Source organism: Rhamphochromis longiceps, linkage group LG8 (assembly GCF_057381845.1).
Source record: "Rhamphochromis longiceps isolate RC_006_pf linkage group LG8, R_longiceps_female_GT1.1, whole genome shotgun sequence".
Taxonomy (NCBI): Eukaryota; Metazoa; Chordata; class Actinopteri; order Cichliformes; family Cichlidae; genus Rhamphochromis; species Rhamphochromis longiceps.
Window position 1 is genome coordinate 29,179,115 of NC_140564.1, and position 12,263 is coordinate 29,191,377.

Consider the following 12,263-nt stretch of genomic DNA (forward strand, 5'->3'; position numbering starts at 1 on the left):
TAAACCCATGGATGGAATAAAGATAAAGATAAAGGCCCCAGGGCAGCTGTGGCTACAACTGTAGCTTGCCTTCACCAGTGTATGAATGTGAAAGTGAATGAATAGTGGTATTGTAAAGCGCTTTGAGGGGTCCGGAAAAGCGCTATATAAATGCAATCCATTATTATTATTATTATTATTATGAAGGTTTCCGCCAGACAAATACATCAGATTAAGAGAGCAGCTGCTAAAAGGCCATTACAAAGCAGCAAACACATATTTGAAGCTGCTGGTGCCTGTGGAGCCCGGCGAACATCAAGGTGTAGGATCCTCCATAGATTTGCAGTTGTGCATAAACCTTCTATTCGGCCACCCCTAACCAATGCTCACAAGCAGAAACGGCTGTGGTGGGCCCAGAACTCATGAAGACTAATTTTCAAACAGTCTTGTTCACTGATGGATGCAGTGGTGGATGGTTGGTGGACGGCCACCATATCCCAACAAGGCTGCATCGTCAGCAAGGAGGTGGTGGAGTCATGTTTTGAGCCAGTATGTGGAGTTTCTGACTGACCGCTTTCTTCCATGGTAGAAAGAGAAGAACTGTGCCTTCTGCAACACAACCATCTCCATGCAAGACAATGCACCATCTCATGCTACAAGGAATACCTCTGCATCATTGGCTGCTATCTGTGTAAAAGGAGAGGAACTCATGGTGAAATAGTGGTGGAACTAGAAATGGAGACTATAAAGCAATCAGCATAGCGTTTACCGAGGTATTAAATCAAGTGAAAACTAGGGTCAATCTTTTTATTATCAGTGGATTTTGCCCCTGCTAGTCTTTAGAAAGAATTGTCACTAGCATGAGTTTCAGACTGAGTGGCTACATCAGTCTTGTTCATACAGCCAGCATTTTGTTATATTCACATCTCAGTTTAACTCAACAAGGTTTTCTCTGTTGTTGCAGATGACGGCTGGCTGCATAGAGCTGTGGACATCGATGGAGAAATGCATATCATAGAAGAGCTGCAGCTGTTTGATGAACCACAGCCCATAGAGAGCCTGGTCATCTCCTCAGCTCTGGTAGGTTTAAATATATCTACAGTAAAACTGTACGTTAACAGAATAAGGATTTATATCTAAATGAAAATGGGCAACCTTTGCGCCTAAATCCCTGTCATACCCCAAAAAGGTTGTGGAACTCTTCCCTTCTCCACCGATTAATAACTGATGATTAAAGAACAAATACACTGTCTATACTGAAGGGCATTACAATATTTAACATGAGGAAAAAATCTTCCAAATATGCTCCTGTTTTACAGAGGAGTGTCTATGTTGGGTCGCACTCTGGAGTCGTGCAGGTACCGATGTCAGCCTGCAAGAGGTACACTTCCTGTTATGACTGTGTGTTCGCCAGAGACCCCTTCTGCGGCTGGGATGGGAAAGTGTGTGTGGAAATATCTTCACGTGCACAAAAGTAAGGGCACATGCACTCAAAAAAAAGAATATTTCCAGTAAGGACACAGACTCAATGTATTTTAGTGTCACACACATGCATAATTACACAATGCATGCAAAAAAAAATGGGGTTACAGAGATCTGGCAGAAAACAAACAAGATACATTTGCTTTGCTCTTCCATAGATCCTGAATCTATACTTCCCTAAACCTTCTCCACAGTTCCACCTGCTCTGTAGTCTCCGATTTTTCCTAATTTTGTCATATTCTGTTAACTCTATATCTATTTTTTTACATGAGCTGAAAAATTGAGCATAAAATGTACTTTTTATTTAGATTTTATTTATTTTTTTCTAATGTAACTGTTAAATAATGTGGTGAACTGCTCATAACTGATGGCATGTTGATTTAACATAACATTACCATCAAGCCCTCTGGAAAAATTACAGGAGATTAGGGAGAGGTGAATAAGATGATTAACTTTTTGTGCTGTACATTTTTGCATTACATGACCTTTTTTAGCTTATGTTTATTTCTTCCTTCTGGGCCAAACAATACCAGAGCACAGTTAATTATTTATACAGCTTCTGTATCCCTCCAACAAATCTTCTATGAAAGCAGGTCTAAGACAATGTAGTTGACCTGGATTTTTCTCATCAGCTCTGTTCAGCTCAGCAGGAGCTTCGCACATAATGGGAAGTTTTGAATTTCAAGTACGCACACACACAAAAAAAGCCCCCACCCATTTGGATATGATTTCAATCTTTATGTCTCATGTAGCTCTGCATGTAGAACGGAAAAACAAACAGGGTGGAAGTGAGTGAAATCGTGTCTTTCCTCTTTCAGTAACATTTTACTTTACATATCGCCATCTGAAATATTTACATGAGAGAAACTGGTACAACTGGTACAACACAATAATTAAAACTTTGAGAGTATTTTGTCAATATTAAATAAATGCTAATGTACACTCACCAAACCTTTATGAGGAACACCTTGTTAGTACCATTTGGACCCCGTTTGCATTCAGAGCTGCCTTAACTCTCCGTGGGATATATGCCAATAAAATATCCCCCACATTACACCACCAGCAGCCTGAGCTGTTGATATAAGGCAGAATGGATGTGTGCCTTCATGTTCTTTACTCCAAACTCTGATCCTATGAGCTCTAGTCGTTTTCTATTCTTAGCTATCAGGAGTAGCACCTGGCGTGGTCTTCTGTTGCTGTAGCCCGACTACTTTAAGGTTTAACGAGTTGTGCATTAGATACTCTTCCACATTCCTTAATCGTAATGAGTGATTATTTGAGTTACTCTTGTTATCCTGTCAGCTCGAAGAAGTCTGGTTATTCTCTTTTGACCTTTGACTTGAACAAGGAATTTTCTCCCAGAAAATATTTTCTCTTTTTTGGCTCATTCTCTGTTAACTCTAGGGATGTTTGTGTGGGAAAATCCCTGTAGATCACCAGTTTTTGAAGTACTCAGACCATCCAACCTGGCACCAACAACCATGCAACATTCAATGTGCCTTAAATGAGCTTTCTTCCCCATTCCGATGCCCAGTTTGAACTTTAGCAGGTCAACTTGACCGTGTCCACAGGCTTAAATGTGCTGCATTGCTGCCACTTTACTGGAGATGGAGCTAATACTGTATGATATCACTAATCAGTTTTACAGGACTGTCAAACCATCCAGGTGTATCCTATCTGTTGCCCAGCATCAGGTGTAATAGGCTTCAGGACATGCAGGTCTATGCAAAAATTGCTAAGTTAGATTCCTCCTTTGTTTACTAGGAGCTTACCTGGATTTTGTAAATTAATTCCAGTGGAAAAAAAAGTGCACGTGGTACATGACAGTAAACAGGCATGCTTGTGTTCACTCTTTGCACTGGGGACTGTTTGTGCCTCTCTTCATTAACTCTGCATGACTGAGTAGCAGACATCTTAATCTCCATTACTGCAGCAGACACTTCGGCCCTCCCCGTGGATTTGTTTTGCTGCTGCTGCATCACATCCAAAGAAAGTAGCAAAAAGATTTGGATGGTAATGCTTCCTTCTTAAAGCTTATTAAGTTACAATATCCATATTATTTCTTTGAAAAACATTTTGTTATAGTAATCCTTCTATAAAGGAGGAGATGGGGAATTTATCCCTAGTACTAATCCACAGTGGGCTGCATAAAAAAAGCATTTAGGTATCCTCCTCTTATTGCTGGGAACCCAAGCTATCTCAAGTTTATTTCTTTTTATGATATTAAGGCTTTGCTGCAGAAATGGCTCAATATTTGCAGCTTTCAGGTAGTTTTGTGTCGAAATCTTGATTGGAGAAATCTTCTTTATGATATGGCAATCACGTTTCTGTTTATCACAGTTTTGCTGCATTTTTATACCTCGCTGTTATTTATGCTCTCAGAAGACACTCGCTTTTTACTCTAACGCTTATCTCTTAGTTTAATGAAGGTTAAATGCAAATTTTTCCTAATTACTATTGCAGGTCGAACCTAACCCAGGATATCTTGAGAGGGGTCAGGGGCTGCAAGGAGAATTCAGGAAATGGTACGTGTTGCTTCACACATTCACGTGCACTTCATTTCTACACTGTAAATCCATTATACCACAGCGTCTTTGTTCATTTTTAAAAAAGGTTAGTTCTTCATTTTACCTTACCATCCTTCCCACTTGATAAGTTTTTCTGACTCTCTCACAGATGATGGGGTTAAAAAATCTTCCTTCCATCTTCCTTCTCTGCCAGAAAACTAAAGCTTTTAGTATCTATTAAGGGATTTTATTAGGTGTATGTTCCCTACCCATCCCCCAGGTCCCAGCTTACACATTTTAATCAGTTCCTCTCTTGCTGTAGGCCAGACGGGCCTGCTGGCTGCACTGCAGAGCTCGCTACATTTAAAGCAGCTTATGAAATGTGATGGAAAGCGATGCTGGTGCTGTACACGTTGCTCACCTTCACTTTTAAATTGTAACCTTGGTGACCCGACATCTTGTATATTCATTGCTCTGTCTTCCTGCATTTGTGTCACACTGTTTCTCACGTTCTCACGTTCCACTAGTCTTCTTCTGTCTTTTTCACTTCACTTTTCTTTTTAACTCCATCTCATGTCTCTTGTCCTCTTGTTTTTATCCTCAGTGGTCCATCGGAGGCGTTCTGTGATGTCGGGTGACGACGTGCTACTCCAGTGTGAACTACGCTCCAACCTGGCAACTCCACGCTGGACGCTAAACGGCAGGGAGCTCCAGGGATACGACCTCAATTCGGGCTATCGGATCGGCACAGATGGCCTCCTGATAATCGGAGCTCGCACCCAGCAGAGCGGCATTTACCGCTGCTTTGCTCTCGAGAACTCAGTCTCAGTTCTGGTCTATCTCTACACAGTAAGGGTTCACACAGAGCCGTACTTCCCTGTGGAACCCACAGCCACAACTAACCCCACTACAATTTCCAGCCCGACTGTTTTCTCTACCGGCAGCCCCACTGAGCAGCCCTTGCCCTCGCCTCCTGCCCCACTTCCTTCAAGACCTGAGTTTCAGACCTACAGACACATGGAGGCCGTGTACATCTCTCTGGTGGCGGTTCTCGGTGGGCTTTGCTTGGTTTTGACTGTGGTCCTTCTTTATGTAAGCTTCTGCACTAGACGAGCCTCTCAGGATCGGAAGTTCTCCCAGCAAGGTCTCCAAGTCCTAGGTGCCTCTGAGAGAAAAAGGAGCTCCCACCTTGAACTTAAAACCATCTCAAGCCACTGCAATGGCCGTCAGGGTCGTCGGTCCATCTCAGTGCCGAGCTTTGGGGACCTGGGTGATGGCTTCCTCCAGATAGTGCCAGGTGAAGGCCAGATGTCTCCAGCTAAAACACCTCCTCCGGCTCCTCCTCTTCCCATGCCACCCCCGCTTCCCAACATGGACTATGCCAACGGGCTCTCGGCCACTCTGCCCAGCGTGCTGAGGAAGATGAACGGAAACAGCTACGTGCTGCTGAGGCAGGCCGACCCTGACGGTATGTCCCCGCTCTACCATTCCTTCACAGAGGAGCTCAACAGGATCCTGGAGAAAAGGAAACACACACAACTGGACTTGCAACCCGATGAGAGTTCCATCTAGGACACCCCTCTTATGCTTCATTCCACTGTTATTTATTTTTACCCTAGAGGTGATCCGTACTTGTGGGGAAAAATGACTATTTTATGAAGTGCTGCTCTTAATTGCACAGAGTACCTGCAGGTCATGTCATAACTTGGTCAGAAATATTCAGCCTGTTGTGTCTTCGGTGACAAATGGCCCAGGATTTCACTAATCAGAGACTGCTAAAATGTGGAGCTGTGAAAAATTGCTACAACCAAGGAGCTTAAAGATGATACCTAAAGTGCAGACTCTCTGGAAGTTTCTGAAAGATGGCAGTCAGACGACAAAAAAGCCAATGTTACAAAATAGGACATGGATACAAAAACTAAATTAGGCCAGGAGGTGATCAAGCATTTCCGAGACTGTGGAGAGATTTAAGAAGTTTTATAACCATGTAATATTAGGTATCTGTGGAGCTTAAAGTGATAGTTCATCCAAACATGCTAAGCATTAGGCTATTTTGTATAAATTAAAAACATGGCCTAAGAACAGTAGCACCTAATGTGCTTACAGCTTTACCACCCAGTCCTGTGTATGAAGATGCACCTTTTTGTTGCTTGTGACTGTGTTTGTGGACTGGTATTATCACAAACTGCACAGTGAGCCTTTCTATGAGGTAAAAGAAGCTTTTTCAAGTGGCTTTTTTGAGAAGTCCTAAAAACATATTGATGAGGAAGATTACAAAACGGCAAATGAAACAATCCATGCTCTTAGGATGAACAAGGTCATCACGGCTTAAGTAAGGAGGCATCCATGCCCCCTCTCGTCTTTTTTAAATTTTTATAAATGCACTAACCTACCAAACTAAAGACTAATAAAAGACCTATGTGGTGTGAAGGTAAAGTTCTGTGTATGCCCAACAAAATAAAAAGCTACAAGAGATTTAAATTTGACCAATCTCTCCTTCAAGAATATCGCTTTAGGAAGCATTACAGCACTTTGAATGTGGCTGTTACTTTTAGGTTGCTGCTTGGAAGTCCCATTATACCCTCTTGCAGCTCTGGTTCTGTGATGTGTGGTGTCGAAACTGGAACCGATCATCTTGGATTTTTTTAGGAGAAGAGGATAATGTCAGAGGCAATCAAATCTGGCATGTGTGGCAGGTGTTTAGCACGGATTTTGTTGCTGTGGCTAAAAAAAAAGATTTTCTATAGACTGTTTAGATGGTTCATACCAGATGTCATCTCTCACATGCTTCAGGAGGTTAAAGTAAATATCAGTGTTGGAAAACTCTCCCTGAGAAATGACTAAACATTGAAAAACCCCACAAATGTCTCCTGGCAGCACCACCTTTGTGCTTGGACACTGTGGACTCTTCCAGCGAAAGCTACTCTTTGGATTCTGGATGTAACCAAAGACCAAGTTTGCATCAACAGTAATCAGCTGGATCACACAGCAGCTGATGTTTGCTGCTCTGTGAAATTCTAGATACAAAAGTGCAAGCGTTCATAACGGGACTTTTGGAGGAGCGTGCTAAAAATAGCTACCCTGGAATTGATCCAGATGTGCACAACAAGATGACCTTGAAGGGGAGATTAGCCTAATTAAATCAAGTTTAAATTTAGATTTATATTGATTGAGATGAGCAGCAAGCCTTGTATATTTTTAAACTGGCTTGAAAGGAGGTAGAGTATTAATCCATATTTTCACAAAATTGTTTGTGTAAAATATTGAGCATATGGAAAAATGAGTGAAAGCTGAGCACACAAAGCTCCAGGAATGGGTTTTGAGTGGCTTGTCATGTTTCAAGCCACTTTTTCTATGATGCATGTCCTTTGCAGAGATGTAACGAATGATTATTTTCCTATGATTTCTCACTTTAGGATCTGAAAGCTGTGAATGTTTGGCATTTTTGCTCGATAAACAACATTTATCTTCTCTGTTAAGCCGTCGGCCACAATCATTATAATAACTAAAATGTTGACTTTAGTAAAAGTATCACTTTAAGAATCCAGTTTTGATACAGCACACTAGAGCACAGATTTTAAGACAAGTCTTACATTTTAGTGTATTTATTTAAGCCACTTTCCCCCCTTGATTTTTCCTCATGTAAATAGCAATAAATATACGCCACTGTTGCAACCGTTAGTAGCATAGTGTGCTGTGCCAGTGCCAATGGAAAAACCTGTAGCAAACTTGGAACTATTTTTTTCCCTGTAGTATTTCTATTTTTAGCCTCTCTGTGGGAAAAGAGATAAAACTTTATGAAAGTAAACATGCAGTCTATTAAAGGAGCAGTCAGCGTGGTGGTCAGATTGATTGGCTTTTGCTGTAGATCACAGACTGGCTTCAGGGTTGTGGAGGCGAACCGGGAACCACAAACTGATGAAATCCTATAAAGAAAGTTTTTAGATGCTGTTTTATATTTATATTTAAGGCCTGTTTTCTGAATAACATTGACTGTTTTACTTTCTCTCAAAACATCAAGAACATGGTTTCATACAAAAACAGGTGAAAAAACAAACAGAAATCACATGGATTTCTACAGCAAAAATTAAAAAAAGTTCTAGTCATCTATCTCTTAAAACAACGCTGAGAGCCAGGCTCACATTTGTCCTCTGCTTTGCTAAAGCTGCACGTGGCAAGTTGCCAAACCCAAGTGGAGAAGACCTTCACACTTGCAGCCCACAAAAGCATCCTCAGTGTTTACCTGACATTAGTGCAATGCCAAAACAACAAGAACTGCAGCCTTCACTGTATTTCCTCAACAAGGTGAACAACGCTATGATTAAATGCTACGTGTATATCTTACGGGGAAGTGACTGAAATGAATCTCTGAGCTTTTTGTAAACGTGTCACGGCCAGTGGTAAATAAAGATCCGTCTTTGCTGCAAAGTGTTGAATCAGCTCTCGTAGCTTCAGCACAAGCAGCGGCCCTCTCTGGTGGCTCTCATTGTTTATCTGTCAGACAGCGAGAGTCGTGTTTGGCTCACCTCCACGAGGGGAGGACAGCAGCTTCTTGTCTGTTTGCATGCCTCGCTGTCATCTCTGCAGGTACATCCAGCCACAAAACATTTGACCTGCGTGTCCTGGTTAGTCATGCAGGAAACAGATGGCGATACTAGTAGACAGGAGATGTTTTGCACTTGCAGGTCTTCTCGTGTGTCTTGTACTTTGGCATCATGGATTTTTCATTCTTTTTTTTTGCTGAGGATAATATAGTCCAGGCAGTCCACTCTATGCAAATAGAGGTAGAAGAAATTCTCTGTGACTAAAGAACCACATTAATTCAATCAAATCAAAGCACTTAACTGATTGCATGCTTGCATATTATTAAGCTGGTCTTTTAAAACTATGCACTACAGATTTTTTGGCAATCCATGTGCACCCAGCCACATCATGATTATTGCTTAAGAGAAACTCTGCAAAAGTGCGCATGTTATATTCCCCAGGAAGTCTGTGGCATCTGGGGAAGCGACAGAAGAAGTCTCTGGGTGATTCAGGAACAAAACAACATTTTTTTTTAAATTAAGTAAAGTCAGAACCATGGCCAAGCTGCTATCGCCACATAAAAGTAAAAAGAATGCGACAAAATTTAGTAGCCTGTAACTAAAAGGGAAATTAATCAAATAGCTGGCAAACTGCACGCACAAATCTCCATGAGCTCATACACTGCAAACAGAAATACACTAAAAGACTGAGGTTCTCCTCTCCCCCTGCCTCCGCTTAAATACTCCCAGGCTTAATTGCTGAGTGGATTCATCTGCAAAGGGCGGTGCATACGTTTGGAGAGAGCGTAAAACACACAGACAGACACACAGACAGGCAAAAGCTTCAGTGTGCTTTTATTACAGTACATAGCATCATTATGTGACAGCACAAATAAGCTGTTCTAAATGGGCATATTTGTATTTAGTATCAGATCAGTACCACTATGATCCAAACTTTGATCTGACTGTTTTTTTGTACTTTAGTGTCAGCGTTAAAGGCTTTTCAGTTTACTAAACACTGAGTATAGTGTGTTTGTCAAGGTTTTTGCCAGAAGCCACAAGTCCATTTTTACTGTATCCTAGTAAAATAATAATCTTGTTACACCCTGTATCCATAAGCAATGCAGTGGACAAATTTAAAGCTTACAATGACCTGCTTTTATATATTTTAAATGCCATATATATGGTTTTAAACTACAGTATGTGGTAAAAACCTGAACTTAAAGTTCTTGCTTCATACTTTCTCCCAAACTTTGCCACTTCATCTTCTTCATCTCCCGTTTCTGATCAGCCCTTTATAAAAAAGCAAAAAAACAAACCACTCCACATGTTTTGATCATAATCTTCTGTCCTCAACTCTTTCCATCTCTGCTGCCTCTTTTATTACCACTGCTCATTACTTCTACATGGCAGCATCATCTGTAACCCTCGCCGCTCACATTCACACTCGCTTCTCAAGGACCCGGCTGAATTTCCAAATGGTCACAGTGGCCTCTAATCAATTAAAGCCGGCTTTTAAAAGAGCACTTGAGTTTGTGTTTTTGAATATGTGGGAATTCAAGTAACAATTGGATTTTCTGTAGCAGTTTAAGACGCTGTTATGTTATGAAGCTCTCAATCCGACAGCTTAAGCATTCAAAGGGTTGTTTTATGTTTCCCTTGTTAGCTTGTATAGTTTCAAATAATGACAAGCTCAAGCTTCAGACTGCTATTTACATTTACTTTCTGACAGTTTCCGACTCTTAGATCTATATGATGTCAGACAGGGCTGATAACCCTAATATGGCATCTCATGTACAGAAGCTCCACCCACCTGCTGCTAGTCAATCAATCAGAGGGCAGCTGGCTTAAAGAGAGAGGCTAAAACAACTTGTTTCCAGACAAGACAAGACAGGCCCAGCATAAGACAAGTAGGATAATTTTAGACTCTGGTTTATGCAAAGGTACTGGAAGTTGCATAATAGGCCCACGGTATATATTTAAATCAAAATTGTACAGTGTAAAATGTTTTTGTTTTATTTTTTTGCTGGTTAACATTTAATTTCAATAAAATGTGTAAAATAATTGCAGCTTCTACTGTGTTCAACATGTTTGTGTTATATAGAATTTTTTCTTGTAAATGTCTGGGTATTACTGAACATAGTGGAAGTTTCACCTGAATCTAAGGTCATTACTGCTGCTATTTCACTGTCATTCAAGGGCAATTCGTTTACAATAAACACTCTATTCTGTACTATGGACTTAAACTTAATTAGTTAACACGTTGGCTGCTTTGCGTTCACATGAAATTGTTTTGGTTTTTTGGTTTTGTTTTGTTTTTTGCTAATTCCATAGCAAAAATTATCCTGCTGTTTATGTAGATGTACTTTCTTCTTTGTGTCGGGCCTAAACAGTTCACAGCTTGCACTATACTTTCTTATGTGCTTTGTTAAAAATCATGCATACTAAAACCCCTGTAAACTGTGACACTTTGATTCAAGCTGGTTCTGTATTATTTTTGATGTAGATAATGAACTTCTCTTTGTTGTCTTATCAGATTATACCTGGCCAAAGTGATATCTCATGTCTTATTTATTTCATGTCATTCAATTTCCTCTGGCGTTCATGTAGCTTAAAAAAGTGTTTGGATGACCTTTAGCTTGGGGGAAAAAAGGTTCATTGTCAACAGCCCTGAGAGGAAGTCATGAAACAACATGCAAAATATGTTCTCACTCGGTTCTTCTCTCAAGATACCTGGTTGTTTTTAGCTTGTGGCGAGTAGCAAGGCCACTGTCCTCCACAGGGAATGAACCCCACTCCACCCCATAGTCATTTATATGAGCCAGAGGTATAACATAGACTCAGGGTACAGAGGAGGCGGGTAAAAATTACCATTTTTAGAGCAGCATTCACAGCTGTAACTAAGCAACAACAACTTTATTTAGTGTCCTTGCGCAGGTCAAGCTGTGCCATTTCCCATCAGGGATGGCGGGCGTGATGAGAGAACAGCAGCTGCGATATCTGTAATTGGTGTCGGAGATAAATTAAAAATACAGGAAATGAGAATAGTATGGAGGACTGTAAGTGCCAAAATTACTTACACACACACACACAAATATAGCAGTGGCTTTCAGATGCTGGAAATGAGGTTGGAGACTCAACCTCATCAAGCTAACTGACCAGAGATCAGTGGAAACACAAAGAAAGAAATGCTTCATCTTATACTCATGTGATGATTAAAAGCTTGGATGGGTTGATAAAGGGGTTTGGAATCTTAAAACTGGCTGTTGCAGACTTTAACATGGGAATGGCGGAATACATTTATCTGTTTTGGATAAAAATGAAGACTTTATTCTACGAAACAGGCAATGCCCCTTTTTAAATCTGAAATTTACTGATGAAAAGTTTGGAGATTTAAAGTTAGACACTTTTATTCCAAGTGCAGCCTCCGTGTCTGAGTCTAATTTAACACTGGAATGCTAATTAGAAAAGATACGTGGGAGAAAGTGAGCGAAATGAACAGCAACATCTTCCTGCATCTCATCAGCATCCTTTGCAGTCATGTCACTCTCCCGCTCCACATAAACAGTCACATTGCCTAACCATTTCCCGTGGCCGGGGTTATAAAGTATACCATTCGCCTGCTGCACTCTTCACGTTGGCTTCATGCGAAGACTTATTTGTATTCGTCCGATGGTTTCCACTTGGTTGTATTTGTTTTTTGGAGAGCAACACTGGGGGTGAACCCTGAATGCCTTTTGCAGTCAAAAATGATGAATTCAGTAGAAGAACT

At 40.9% G+C, this 12,263-nt stretch overlaps 1 protein-coding gene across 1 annotated transcript in view; it reads left to right on the forward strand.

Annotated features, from left to right (window-relative positions):
• The window catches only part of sema4gb (sema domain, immunoglobulin domain (Ig), transmembrane domain (TM) and short cytoplasmic domain, (semaphorin) 4Gb), a 60,109-nt gene extending 49,076 nt beyond the window's left edge, over window positions 1–11,033 (forward strand). The window contains exons 12-15 of the mRNA XM_085416931.1: window positions 944–1,059; window positions 1,299–1,453; window positions 3,925–3,986; window positions 4,573–11,033. Coding sequence (XP_085273057.1) covers window positions 944–1,059; window positions 1,299–1,453; window positions 3,925–3,986; window positions 4,573–5,540 — 1,301 coding nt within the window. The 3' untranslated portion in view covers window positions 5,541–11,033. The remainder of the gene's footprint in view (window positions 1–943; window positions 1,060–1,298; window positions 1,454–3,924; window positions 3,987–4,572) is intronic.
• Window positions 11,034–12,263: the final 1,230 nt, after the last annotated feature.